Source organism: Chlorocebus sabaeus, chromosome 8 (assembly GCF_047675955.1).
Source record: "Chlorocebus sabaeus isolate Y175 chromosome 8, mChlSab1.0.hap1, whole genome shotgun sequence".
Classification (NCBI taxonomy): Eukaryota; Metazoa; Chordata; class Mammalia; order Primates; family Cercopithecidae; genus Chlorocebus; species Chlorocebus sabaeus.
In genome coordinates, this window is record NC_132911.1 from 39,630,446 (window position 1) to 39,644,353 (window position 13,908).

The 13,908-nt window shown below is 34.0% G+C and overlaps 1 protein-coding gene across 3 annotated transcripts in view; it reads right to left on the reverse strand.

The window, feature by feature from the left end:
* The window catches only part of ADAM2 (ADAM metallopeptidase domain 2), a 114,273-nt gene extending 104,012 nt beyond the window's left edge, over positions 1-10,261 (reverse strand). For 2 of the 3 annotated variants that reach the window (XM_037983545.2, XM_073018638.1), the window contains exons 1-3: positions 10,165-10,219; positions 9,171-9,247; positions 6,219-6,274 (exon numbers count right to left, since the gene is read on the reverse strand). In XM_037983545.2, the coding sequence (XP_037839473.2) occupies positions 6,219-6,274; positions 9,171-9,247; positions 10,165-10,219 (188 nt within the window). Of the gene's footprint in view, positions 1-6,218; positions 6,275-9,170; positions 9,248-10,164 lie in introns of all 3 variants that reach the window. The other variant, XM_037983544.2, reaches the window with a different exon arrangement.
* Positions 10,262-13,908: the final 3,647 nt, after the last annotated feature.

A 13,908-nucleotide genomic window follows, 5' to 3' on the forward strand; every position in this document is an offset into this window, starting at 1 on the left:
GTAGAATGATGGCTTTTAAGGGCTAGAGTGGGGAAATGGGAGATGATGGTTAAAGAGAAGAAAGTTTCAGTTAGAAGTAATAAGTTCTGGAGAGTTTTTGTACACAAGTTGAGTGTAGTTAGTAATGTTTTATACTTGAAAATTGCTAAGAAATTAGATCTCAAGTATTCTCAACCTCAAAAAAGGTAAGTGTTTGAAGTGATGGATATGTTAATTAGCTTAATCATTTCATGATCTATACATATCTAAAAATATGTAGCAAACTGTTAATATATATAATTTTTTCTGTCAATTAGACCTTTATATAACTGGAAGGAGAGGAATATAATTAAATAAAGATATAATGACAAATAAAAACACATATTATTTAAAACAAGCAGTCTTATAATAGAAATGTATTAAGAATTCCTGAGAGACATCAAAATTAGCTCCAGATAGAAGCACAGAAATGTAGGGAGGACTAAAGAGCACCAGAATTGGTAAATTTTGGTTAAATTAAAATGAATACTGACTTTATAAATAGTAATAATAATAAAATAGTAATACTTCATGGGGATATAAAAATATACAGGTTTGTGATGTGTAAAAAAATAATGAAGGGGAAGCAGAGGGTAAAGGGAGTTAGAGATTTAAGGATCTAAAAACATATGGTAATTGGTAGTAGGAATAATTTGTAATAGATTCAATTACTCAAGAGTTGATATGTTAACATAGAGAACTACTAAAAGAAGAGTAAAAGAATGTATCACAAAGAATTTAATTGAGGAATAATGTATAATATGAATTAGTAGATTCAATCAGATACAGGCAATGAAGAAAAAAGAGGAATATAAAACAAAAGATCAAACAGAAAAAATAACGTTTCCAAAATCACATGAAAATTTAAACAATCAAGAAGAGTAAGCACACCTTAAAACTGAAGGACAAGTTTGGTTATAAACACCTGTTATAAAGTCATAGTAGTTAAAACTATGACATTTGGACAGATAAATAGACAGGGTTTAAGAATGAGCATTTACATAAAGAGAAGAGAACAAAGAATCCAGAGACTCCTTTATATACAGTCATTTAATTTATAAAAAAGATTACATTACAGTGGAGTGAAGAAATATCATTTTTTTTTATTGTGCTGGGTCCACTGGATGCTAATTTGAAAGAAAAATAATTGCCAAAGCATCTATGATGAGGAAAAAGGTGAAAAGGCTTTATATTTAGGCTATCAAGATTTATCATAAACAGACAAATAGACCAAAAAGTTTAATCAAGAGCCTGGAAACAGATAAAACCATATATAAATGTATAATATATAACCATCGTCACACAGAAGACATGTACAGAAAGACAGAAGATTCGATAAAGCTCTTGAAACATTTGAAAAATCATACAGAAAAACTAAATTGGTTGTCTACCTTACAGCATATTCAAAAGCCAATTTCTGTTTCAACAAAGACCCCAATGTGAAAGGCAAAACTAAAAATATTTTAGAGGATTATATAAGATTTAGTCATGGTCTTTGAATAAGAAAGGATTTCTTATACAAGATACAAATATAACTTACCATAATGGAAGAATTATCTTTGCCAAATACCATAAGTGTGAAAACACAGGGAGAGAAAAGGTCAGATTAGAAATATCTTTTGACAAAGAACAAATGTCTTAAACAGGCACTTCACAGGGGAGAAATTCCATATGGCTAACTGCTGTATTTAAAAAGTTAGAGAAATTATTTACAGTTGGAGAAATACATATTAAATCACAGTAGGACATAAGTATATAATTATAAACTTAAAACTTAAAACATCTACCACTATTAATAGAATATATAATTCAGAGGGGTGTGTAAATTAGTATAATGCGTTGGAGGAAATGTATGGTAATTATGAAAATGCATGTAACTTAACCCATCAGAATGCTATTAGTCATATGTGCTACAAAATATTGTGCATATGTCCAAAATAATATATATTTTAACATAACCAAACTAGACAGAAACAAAATGTTCAAAATAAGATGATATAAATTGTTGTATAATCATGAAATTGGATGCTATACAGTAATAAAAATGAGTAAATTGGAATTCTTGCAACAACATTGAAAAACCTCACAAACATTATTTTGAGTGACTGAAACTAGAAAAATCATTATAATTCATTTATTTAGAGCTAGAAAACAGACAAAATGAAACCACATTAGCTAGGATAATGAATCATAAATAAAATCAGGAAAATGGATATCACAACAATCCAGAAAAGTAGTGAGAAGGACTGAGGAGCTATTACAGGAAATGATAAACAGCACAACTTCTTGAGTGCAGTCAATGTATGTGTAAAGTCAGAGGGTTACATAAATATTCACTTCATGACACTTAACTGCATAAACATATTTTATATTTTAATTTATGACAATTTATTATGCAATGAACATTGAAAATTTTTAAAGATAATTGACAGTGATTTTGTGACAGAAAGGAGACCTATCTCCCAGTTTCCATTGCCACTCTTGATATTGAAATGACTGATGAACAATAATAATTTTCAAATACAGGACTACACTGTAAATAACGGGGTAATAAACTGGCCCATAGGTCAAATCCAGCTGATAGACGGTTTTTGAAAATAAAGTGGTTTTGCAAAATAACCACACTCATCATTTGCAAACTGTTTATGGCTGCTTTTACAACAGCAAGTAGTTGTAAGAGAGTATATAGAGCTCAGAGTCTAAAATATTTACTATCTCCCCTTTGCCAAAATATTTCCTGATTCTATTGTACTATAGGGTTAATGGGAATGATCAAAGCAACAGAGAAACAAAGGCTGGTACCACAGCTGAAAGAGTGAGCAGGTGAAGCTGTGCAAAGTAAGATGGATTCTGGATCAGAACCATACCTTAAGAATAGGTGGTTTAATGTCCTCTGGTCATTAGCATGAGAACACATTATTTGAGACAATAGTCCCCAGCATCAGAACACATTGATGTGAGCCTTTAAATGAAAGGAATAGAGCTAGAAATTTCCTCTCCAAGTTGCTAATAGAAACGAAAAAAAAAAAAAAAAATCAATACCTGCTTCTATCATCTCAGCATTTGTTTCATCTCAGAATTTATATTTTGAAACCTAATCACCAATGTGATGGTTTTAGGAAGTGGTACTTTAGGGAGATGATCAGGTCACAAGGCTGGAACCCTTCTGAATGGAATTAGTGTCCTTATGAAAGAGACTTCAGAGAATTGACCTGCTCCTTCCACTGTGTGAGGGCACAGCATGGAGCAGCCATTCAGAACCAGGAAATGAGCCTTCACCAGACACTGAATCTGCCAGTGCCTCAATCTTGGACTTCCCAGTGTCTAGAACTATAAGAAATAAATCTCTTTTGTTTATAAGCTACCCAGTCTATGGTATTAATATTTTGTTATAGCAGCCTAAACAGACTAAGACACCTGCTGTACACAGACCCTGGACAAAAGGATGCTACCCCATACCGACTGAGGCAGAAATAGCATCACATGCAGAAATGAAAACCCTAAACTATATCTCAGGCAGATGTGAAATGGATTCCAAGCAGCCCTATTATCACTGAAATCCTGAGCTGATAAAGTGTAAACTTTTGACCCAGTTAATTGTCGTGGCAGGAACCAAGTAGAAGCATCCATAAAACCACTCTCAAAGAGAGGCCTCCACAACACAAAAAAGATTAGAGGATGGTAGAAAATAAGGTTCACTCAAAGGAGCTCATCAGCGATGGTTCCAAACATATGAAAAAGTCCAAAGCTTGAAAACTGGGAGAAATCATGTAGAAAAATAGCAATAATCAAGTAAACTGTGAAACTTAAGAATAAAGAAGTTTTAATGTTGAAATGGATAAAAGACAGAGATAAAAAGCTATAAAATATTTACAAAGCACAAATATGTCACTGTGTACAGAAATCCTAACCATGAAAAACATAGTCATTGAAAAATATTCTTGAAGAGTAGACTAGACATACATAAAGAGTGAAATGGAAATCTTCCAGAATAAAGCACAAAATCAGGAATAACAGGAAATGTGAATGAGTACATAGAAATATGTGATAGATAAGTGAGTCAAAAACGGCTAACTTTAGAGAACAAAATAATGATTCACTAAAATTTATATTAAGGGGTCCCAATGTATATTCAGTAGCATCCCAGAAAAGGTTACTAGAGTGAGAAAAAGAAACAATTAAACTTAAAAATTGATGACAATCTCCATAATTGATGCAAGGATGTTAATTCTCAAACTGAAAATTCAGAGTCCTGAGAGATATAAACAAAAAGAGATCAATGACTAGCACGTCATAGACAAACCACAGCATCTTAAAAGATATCAGAAGTACACATTGGCTTTGGTGTTACTCTAAATATCCTACTAATCTGGATCTCTTCTCAGGTTTCTCAAGAATACCTTGTGCAATGTCATAAAATTGGTTCCTGGTGTCCTTATTTTGTATATTTGAAAGCCCTCGGAGATGGTCATGTTGCCAGGAAAAGATACAGTTTGGTGCTAGCTCTGCACACAGTCCAGACCTCATTGTCTTTTGAAAGTAAATATTGCTATCACCCTGAGCATCCATAAACTGTTGACCATGCCTGAAACTAACTAGTTACCAGGATACTCTGGGTAGGGACTGACAGGGCTTGAGGTAGACCAATAACAGTAGCCACTAAAGGCTTCAGTACTCCACCAGCGTGGGCAACCCAACAACACTTTATGTTGTCCCATCCCATAATGTTATACACCTTATTCTTATCTGATGCAGGTAAAATGTAAAAACAATGAAAGCTTTGAATTTTACTTTTATTATACATTTGGTTATTCATTTCTAAAATGTCTGATTTGTAATATTCTATTTCTTGCTGCTTATTGATATTTTACAATAATGTTTTGAATGTTTTTGAGCCAAGAGTTTTCTGGCAACTGCTCTTGAATGTACAAATATCTGGTGATTCTCTGATGACAGTTTTGTAATTACTTTCTAATTTTATTATGCTAGTCATTGAGGATATGGTTACTATTCAAAATATTTTTTTATTTTCGTGTGTGATTTTTTTTCTTAAGTACCTTTTCACCGCTTCTGTGCAAGAAAATAACGACATTATTTGTAAGGTACACGGTACGTGATTCATCCATTACATCACCGTAAATTGTACTGTATATTCTATACATTTTTTCTAATGGAAAAAAAGAGCTTAAAAAATCTACTGTTATGGCTATATTTTAATTCGGATATTCTTATATGTCTAATTACACTTTACATATTTTGATCTATATTAAACATTTATAAATACTGTATCTGTGATGCAGAAAGTAAGTTCAGAAGATGCTTTATTACTGGTCACTGACTTGCTCTCAGTCTCATCACTTGGCATTCTAAAATAACAGCTGTTGGTGAGATTCTACCTGGATTTGCTCTACGTATTTCTTGCAGAAGGCAGCACTTTTTTTTTCTTCAGAAAAAAGTAATTTTGAGTCTTTTTTTAATGGTATTTCTTCAAACTAGTACCGTCCATCTTATAAATAGAAAACATTTTCCAAAATTTATGATGTATAAAAAGATTGTAGCTATGGATTCTAGAAATGATACGGATGTATTTTTTATTTTTGTATTGATTTGGTAACTTCACTTGCAGGATTCTGCTTTTGATAATTTGTAGAAGTCTGTTCTTATCACTTGAAGAATCATTTCAATTTTCACTTTTCTTTATTTCTCTGTATATTGTGCTTGTTTTCCCCCAAATTCATCAACTGATCTGAGATTGAATTTGGCTAATTACAAATTTTATTTAATTTTAAGTCCTTAATAAGTTGTGATAAAGTATGTAAACTAATTAAAAAATGTGTCATGATTCACAACATCCAGCAATCTGCTATGTTCTTTGAAATATACCTTGAATATAAGAGAACTTAAAAACAAGCCATATATTTTTTCAATGAGAGATAGAAAATTATCAAAATTCATCCTCTATGAAACCTCTTGGATAACCAAATAAACATCTGGTGCTACTGGGAACAAGAAAGAGGGGCACATACACTCTGAATTCAAGTTCTAGGTATGTGTTATATAGGCTTAAATCATATGATAAGGAACGAATGAATGGCAAGTAGCTAGAAATGTTTTCAAATGCAAAATTACATTTTGGACAATTTCAAACAAAAATTATAAGTAGAACAAAGAGAATTGATAAAATAATGATGATTACCTACTTTTGCATTAAATTCGCAGTATATGGTTTCCCTTCAATTACAATTTTGTAGGATACCTGGCAGGAGAGCACAGTAAAAATATAAAGAAAATGAGAAAAATGTTAGAAAGGATAACCATCATTTTACATTAATGATAATTACATTCTAAAACACATTCATTTAATAAAAGGAGAAAAAATTAGAATTTAATGCTGATTTATTTGAATGGCATTTGACATTATAACTCTAGATTTCATAATCAAAATAATGAATAAAATAATGTATATACTTTCTTATTTTTTTCATTTTGAAATGTGTGTGTTGATTTTATGTCCTGCAACTTTATTGAATTCATCTGTTTGATCTAACAGTTTTATGGTGGAGTCTGGGGTTTTCTATATATGGAATCATGTCATGTGCTAATAAAGATATTTTACTTCCTTCTGATTTTGGATACTGTTTATATCTTTTTCTCTGTCCTTGATATCAGCACTATGTTGAGAATGGGAATCCTTGTCTTGCACCACATCTTAAAGAAAAAGCTTTGGCCGGGCGCAGCAGTTCACACCTATAATCCCAGCACTTTGGGAGGCTGAGGCAGGCGGATCAAGAGGTCAGGAGTTTGACACCAGCCTGACCAACATGGTGAAACCCCGTCTCTACAAAAAGATAGAAAAAATTAGCCCGGCGTGGTGGCGGGTACCTGTAGTCCCAGATACTCGGGAGGCTGAGGCAGGGGAATTTCCTGAACTCCGGAGGCGGAGGTTGCAGTGAGCCCAGATGGCGCCATTGCACTCCAGCCTGGGCAACCGGGTGAGGTTCCGTTTGAAAAAAAAAAAAAAAGAAAAAGAAAAGAGGTTTTAGTTCCTTTCCACTAATTATGATGTTAACTATGGGTTTTTCATAACTGTCCTTAATTATATTCAGGTACCTTCCTTCTACACCTAAACTGTTGAGAGTTTTTAATCAAGAAAAGATGTTAGACTTTGTGGAATGCTTTTTCCTGGTCTCCTGGTGTCTTCATATCCACATGTGTCTATGCTCAGATTCCTTGTTCTTTACAAGGACACCAGTTATATGATATTAGAGCCCATTCTATTCTAGTAAACTCATTTTAATTTAATTACCTCTTTATGAGTCTGCCTCCAAATATGCTTACGTTCTGAGGCACCAGGGGTTAGGACTTCAAGAAATAAACTCTGCTTTGGATTTGGGACAATTGTTCTGAAGATTCAACTTTTTAAAGTCATTTCTCAGTTAAAATATGTTTACTATTACCTCTTCTTCTTTTTCCCCCTATTTCAGGAATGCCAGTCACTCTATGCTTAAGCTTCTAATTCTGTCCTTTTCTCTTAGCCTTTCATATGTTGCATTTCATCTCTTCAGGTGTCTCTGTTCTACTCTAAATTCCTGACTTTTATATTTTCATATTGCATTTTCCACTTTTAGAAGTTGTATTCAGTTATTTTTAAAATCTAGTAATTTTAGGTTGAATGTTCTTATGGTTTTTAGTCTTTATTAACTGTAATCATTTAAAATATATATTTTCATATTACTTTTATAGTATTTGTTGAATTAATTAGCATAATAGCCTCATTGATTTAAAAAATACTATTAATTCGTTTCTTTATATCTGGCACTGTTCTAGGCAAGAAGAATACAGATATTAACAAAATGGACAATTTTTTTCCTCATGAATTTGACAGTTGAAAATGGGCTTTTTTTTTTTTTTTTACTTATTGCAAATCACTATCTTATAACAATCAAGTTATTCTTGTTTGAAATACTTGTCTCCAAATAGATTCTCTGCTTATTTTCTAATATGATTAACATCCCATAATTCTTTTACATTAAAAATCTTTCATAAAAGCCTCACTGCTTATTTTCTTTTCTTTTTTTTTTTTTTTTTTTTTTTTTTTTTTTTTTGAGGCGGAGTCTCGCTCTGTCGCCCAGGCTGGAGTGCAGTGGCCGGATCTCAGCTCACTGCAAGCTCCGCCTCCCGGGTTCACGCCATTCTCCTGCCTCAGCCTCCCGAGTAGCTGGGACTACAGGCGCCCGCCACCTCGCCCGGCTAGATTTTTGTATTTTTTAGTAGAGACGGGGTTTCACCGGGTTAGCCAGGATGGTCTTGATCTCCTGACCTCGTGATCCACCCGTCTCGGCCTCCCAAAGTGCTGGGATTACAGGCTTGAGCCACCGCGCCCGGCCTATTTTCTATTTAAATGATTTGTTTTATTAATAGATATGCATTCATTTAAAAATGTTTTATATACCATCTTAAGCTATAATGTCTGTATTAGGATGACAAATGGATATATGCTAAGGAAATGTTTGCATTTAAATTACCAAGCATCTGCTACCAAACCAAAAAAGAAAAGAATTGATGTCTGAAGAAACCACATTCCACTTCAGAAATGGATTCTAGAACTTAGTGAAAATGACAAGAAGCTTTTAAATTCTAATTTTAAAAAGAGAATAATAATTCTGAACTAAAATAATCTAAAATAACATAAAGAGTCCTAATCATTAACATATTTCAATCAGGGCTAAAAAATCATTAATATAACATCACTAATTCAAGTGATCATCATCCCATATAAGCAAGCCGAGGCTTACTTCGCAGCAATGACAAAGAATTCCTCCAAGTACAGCCTGAACGATGAGTGAGAACAGAATCTCTAGAACAATCAAGCCAATGATTATTCAAAGACATCCAGGAGGAAGACAGATTCAGAAAATGGACTTGGGGCTTTGATATCCAGCATCACTGCACCATTATTTCTGTGAAACATTGTTGATCCTGGTTCATTTACAAAAGGACTTTTCCATTCAGGGAAAATTGGGTATAAATAAAAATTGGGTATAAATATAAAATTCAACAGGTGTGCATGAATGGAAAATGGCAGATTAACTTCTTAGAAATAAAATATTTACATGATTTTTAATTTGTAAATAATGTTAGTGATTCATTACCTGCGATTCCATTTCTTCCTTTATTATTGACCGTATTTTCTCCGGAACTGTAATTTGCACAGGTAAACTATCAAAATCTGCAGAATGTGCAAAATGTTTTATTAGAACAATATCCATCATTTCAGAGCTTCTTTTATGAGTTTTTCATCTACATCTCTAATCTCTATTCTATACGCTGCTTCTCAGTTTTATTATCTTCCCATTTCTTTCTAAAATTACAAGGAGGTTTTTTTTCTGGCTTTTTAAATTTTTTTTTATTATTTATTTATTTATTTATTTTTGTTTTTGAAATGAAGTCTCTTTCACCCAGGCTGGAGTGCAGTGGCACAATCTCCCTTCACTGCAACCTCAGCCTCCCGGATTCAAGTGATTTCCCTGCCTCAGCCTCCCGAGCAGCTGGCACTACAGGCACGCACCACCACCCCTGGCTAATTTTTTATATTTTTAGTAGAGGGGGTTTCACTGTGTTAGCCAGGATGGTCTCGATCTCCTGACCTCGTGATCCGCCTTCCTCGGCCTCCCAAAGTGCTGGGATTACAGGCGTGAGCCACCGAGCCCGGCCATATTTTTTTTTAAAAAAAGAAGTAGGTATATTGCTTTAGGAGTATTGCCCTGTAGGTAGGATCTGGTAACCTTGGGTCAATAGGTTCAAGCCCCTCACTCTAGACTCTTCAACTAGAGAGTACAGAAGTTGAGTCTCGACCTTCCCTGTTGTGAAAAATGCAAAGCAGGATCTGAAACTACAATTTTGAAGCATCCTCTTAAGGCCTGGGACCTCCTATCTTTCCTAGGTTTCCAGGACGTGTGGGAGAGAGTCTTTATCCTCTATGGATTTTGGTTGGGGAAGGCGGCAATGTCGGGGATGAGCTCGGAGTTGCCAAGTTGGAAACCCCACAGGAAAGCATCCTCCCAGGGTTGTCCAGTGTAACTTGGAGGCAAAGGGGGAGTAGCGCCGAGGGTCCCAAAAGGCCAAAGAAGGGGTCTTTCTAGTTACTACTGTCCATCCACAGCCCGCCGAGCCCGCTGAGCAGAAACAGGACGCGCCACATGGCTTGAAGTCCTGGGTCCAAGCCGGAATAATGGCAGTTGGTGGTTACAGGGCTGTTGGGAGCGCGAGATGACGCCCCGGCCACGCAGCTGGAAGAGGCAGGAGGCTGGGAGAGCCCAGGTGGGCTGAGGTTGGGTGCAGTGAGCTGTGGAACCTGCAAACTCCCGGGCCCTGCCTCTTGCAGGACAAGCACTCCAGGGGACGTGATGCCTAATTAAGGCAACAACGACAACAAAATCACTTCCAACAGCTGAGGAACAAGAAGATTCATAAACACTTCTTAAGTAAAATTTTAATTGAATATATATAAACACGTATCAGGAGTTCGAGACCAGTTTCCCCAACATGGAGAAACCCCGTCCCTACTAAAAATACAAAAAAAAAAAAAAAAAAAAAAAAAATTAACTGGCCGTGGTGGCAGGCACCTGTAATCCCAGCTACTCGGGAAGCTGATGCAGGAGAATAGCTTGAACCTGGGAGGCGGAGGTTGCAGTGAGCAGAGATCTTACCACTGCACTCCAGCCTGGGCGAGAGAGCGAAACTCCGTCAAAACAAAACAAAACAAAAAATGAAAAAGAAAAGTACATAATAAATCATAGGTTCACAGGTCAATTAATATTCAAGTGAAAAAAAAAAAAAAAAAAAACCAGTGTAATTAGTACCACCATGAAAAAATGAAAAAGAACCACCCAAATCCCCAGATTCCCACCTCACAACCACGACTTCGAAACAACCAAAGATAAGTTTTGTCTGTTTTCGAACTTTTTGCAAGTAGAAGCAATCACCGTGTACTCTTTCATGTTTGGGTTTGTTTTTTTGTTTGTTTGTTTGTTTGTTTGTTTTTAAGACGAACAGAAAATTCTTTAAAAGATACAAACTTCTTTTTTTTTTAATTTTCTATTTTTTATTCTTTAAGTTCTAGGGTACATGTGCACAACGTGCAGATTTGTTACATACGTATACATGTGCCATGTTGGTGTGCTGCACTCATTAACTCGTCGTTTACATTAGGTATATCTCCTAATGCTATCCCTCCCTGCTTCCCCCATCCGACGACAGACCCCTGTATGTGGTGTTCCCCGCCCTGTGTCCAAGTGTTCTCATTGTTCAATTTCCACCTACGAGTGAGAACATGCGGTATTTGGTTTTCTGTCCTTGCCATAGTTTGCTCAGAATTATGGTTTCCAGCTTCATCCATGTCTCTACAAAGGACATGAACTCATCCTTTCTGGTTCTTTTAATCAGATGATTGTAAGGTTCATACAAAGCCATAGTTCTGTTTTATCCTCACCGGTGTATATTACAAATTCAATAAATATAACACCACTTGTTTTTCCATTTTACTATTAATGAATATTTGGTTTGTTTATTGTTCCAGCTATTAAAAATAATATTTAGCTACAAATATTCTTCTACATGCCTTTTGGTATAATAAGTAAGGATTTCTACTGGGTATATTTCTAGAGTGAAGTTGTCGCATCACAGGGTATGTGTTGGTAGATACTTCCGACAAGTTTTCCAAGACTGTACTAATTTATGCTCCCACCAGAAGTGTATGAAAATTCCACTTCCTACACATCAATGCCTACGCTTGTTTTCCTCCTCTCTCTGTCCTTCATTTTAGTTATTTCTGTTTCAATTTTCATTTTCATGGTGGTTAATGAACTTTGGCACAATTTGATCTGTTTATTGCTAATTTATGTAGCTTCTTTGGTAAATGCCTTTTTGAGACTTCAGTCTGATTTCTCATTAGGTAGCCTTGTCTTTTTTTAATTGAATGTACAATCTGTTGATGAATTTAAGATGTGATTCCCTTGTTGGATATAATGATTGCAAATATCTTGTATACCGGGGCTTGCTTTTTCACTTTTAATAGAGTTTTGTAGATATAAATTAGTCTTATTCAGAAATTTTATTTTATTCCAAATGTGATGAGGTTTTCAATGGTATGCATTTTATCACAGATGTTGAATTTTATCAAATGCCTTTTCTGCATAAATGATGTGATCATATAGTTTTCTCCATTTTTTGTTAATATGATAAAATTATCGATTTTCCAGTGTTAAACTTGCACTCTTGGAATATACCATATTTGGCCATGATGTCCCACCCTGTTACATTTTGTGGGTTTGATTTTCTACTATTTTGTTTTGCATTTTCGCATTCATATTAGTAAAGATATTTCTCTGTAATATTCTTTCATTGTAATGAACTTACCAATTTTTGTTTCAGAGACGTGCTGCCCTCATAAAAGAAATTAGGAATTGTTATCTCTTCCTTTACTCTTTGAAATAGTGTAATGCTGTGAATATTTATTATTTTAGTGTTTCTTAGCATTTAGAAATACAGTGATTATGACCTGGAGTTTTCTTTGTGAGAAGACTTATTTACTTTTTTAATCTAATTTCTTTAAAATATTCAGATATTTTTTATTTTCATGGTTTGAGAAAGCCATATTTCTGAAGGAATTTGTCCGTTTATTCAGGGTTGTTAAATTATTGACAAAAGTTGTTCATAATACCTTCCTCTCCTCTAGCAACTTTTTAAGTTCTATAGCACTTGCCGACATCTCTCTTCTTTCATTCTAAATATTGACAATTTGTGATGTTTCTCTTTATGCGGGGTAAATAGTTCTTGGAATTTATCATTTTTATTAAGTTTTACAGGAACTCAATTTTGGATTTCTTTACTTGTTCTATTGTATGTTTTCTGCTTTGTTGATTTTTGTTCTTGTGTTCTTTTCCTTTTTTCTACTTGGGGCGTGATGTTCTTTTTCTAGCTTCTAAGGTTGGAAGTTTATATTATTTATTTTAAACATTTCTTCTTTGTAACCTATGTCTTTAAACTAATCTCCACCTATTTCCAAATTTCTATCTATTCATTACTTTAACTTCACCATTGTATGCTTATACTTTATTTTGATATACTTTACTTTCATTAATATTCAATTCTAAATGTTTTCTACTTTGCTTCATGATTTTTTTTTGCCCCACATGTTTAGTGGTGTTATTTAAATGCCACATATTTGAGTATGAGTTACTTTTTTTATTGATGTCTAACTCAATCCAATTGTGATCATAGATTGTATCCTAAATAATTTCAAGCCATTGCAATTCACTAAGAGAAAATTCATTGCCCATTAGATGGCTCATTACATTGAATGTTTCAAATTAATGCAAACTGTAAAAGAATGCAGACTATTTAGTTGTGGATTATATTATTCTTTAAATGTCAACTAGATCAAGTTGGATAATACATTTTCAAATATCTTATATCCTTATTAATTCTTTTGTATGCTTGTTCTTTTATTATGTCCAACTAAAAATCCTTTTCTATTTTCCCTTTGTGTTTTATCAATTTTTAATTATCGTATTTTGGAGATAAGTTTTTTAAAAAACTCATTTAGGGATGTTTTGTCCTTCTGATGAAGTGAACTTGTGTCATTATAATGCCACTCTTTGCCCCTGCTGACTTTTTGCCATTAAGTTTAGTTTATCTAACACTTCCATAGCCAGATTGTTTTTAATGATTAGAATTTGCTTGGGATATTTTACAAAAATATTTCACTTTAAAGGCATGTCCTTAAAATTTGTGCATGTGCATTTGTGTATAAATAACATACAGATTTTTAAATTCAGTCTGATGATCTTGACTTTAATTGAAGTATTAGGTCCATTTCCTTACAGTAAT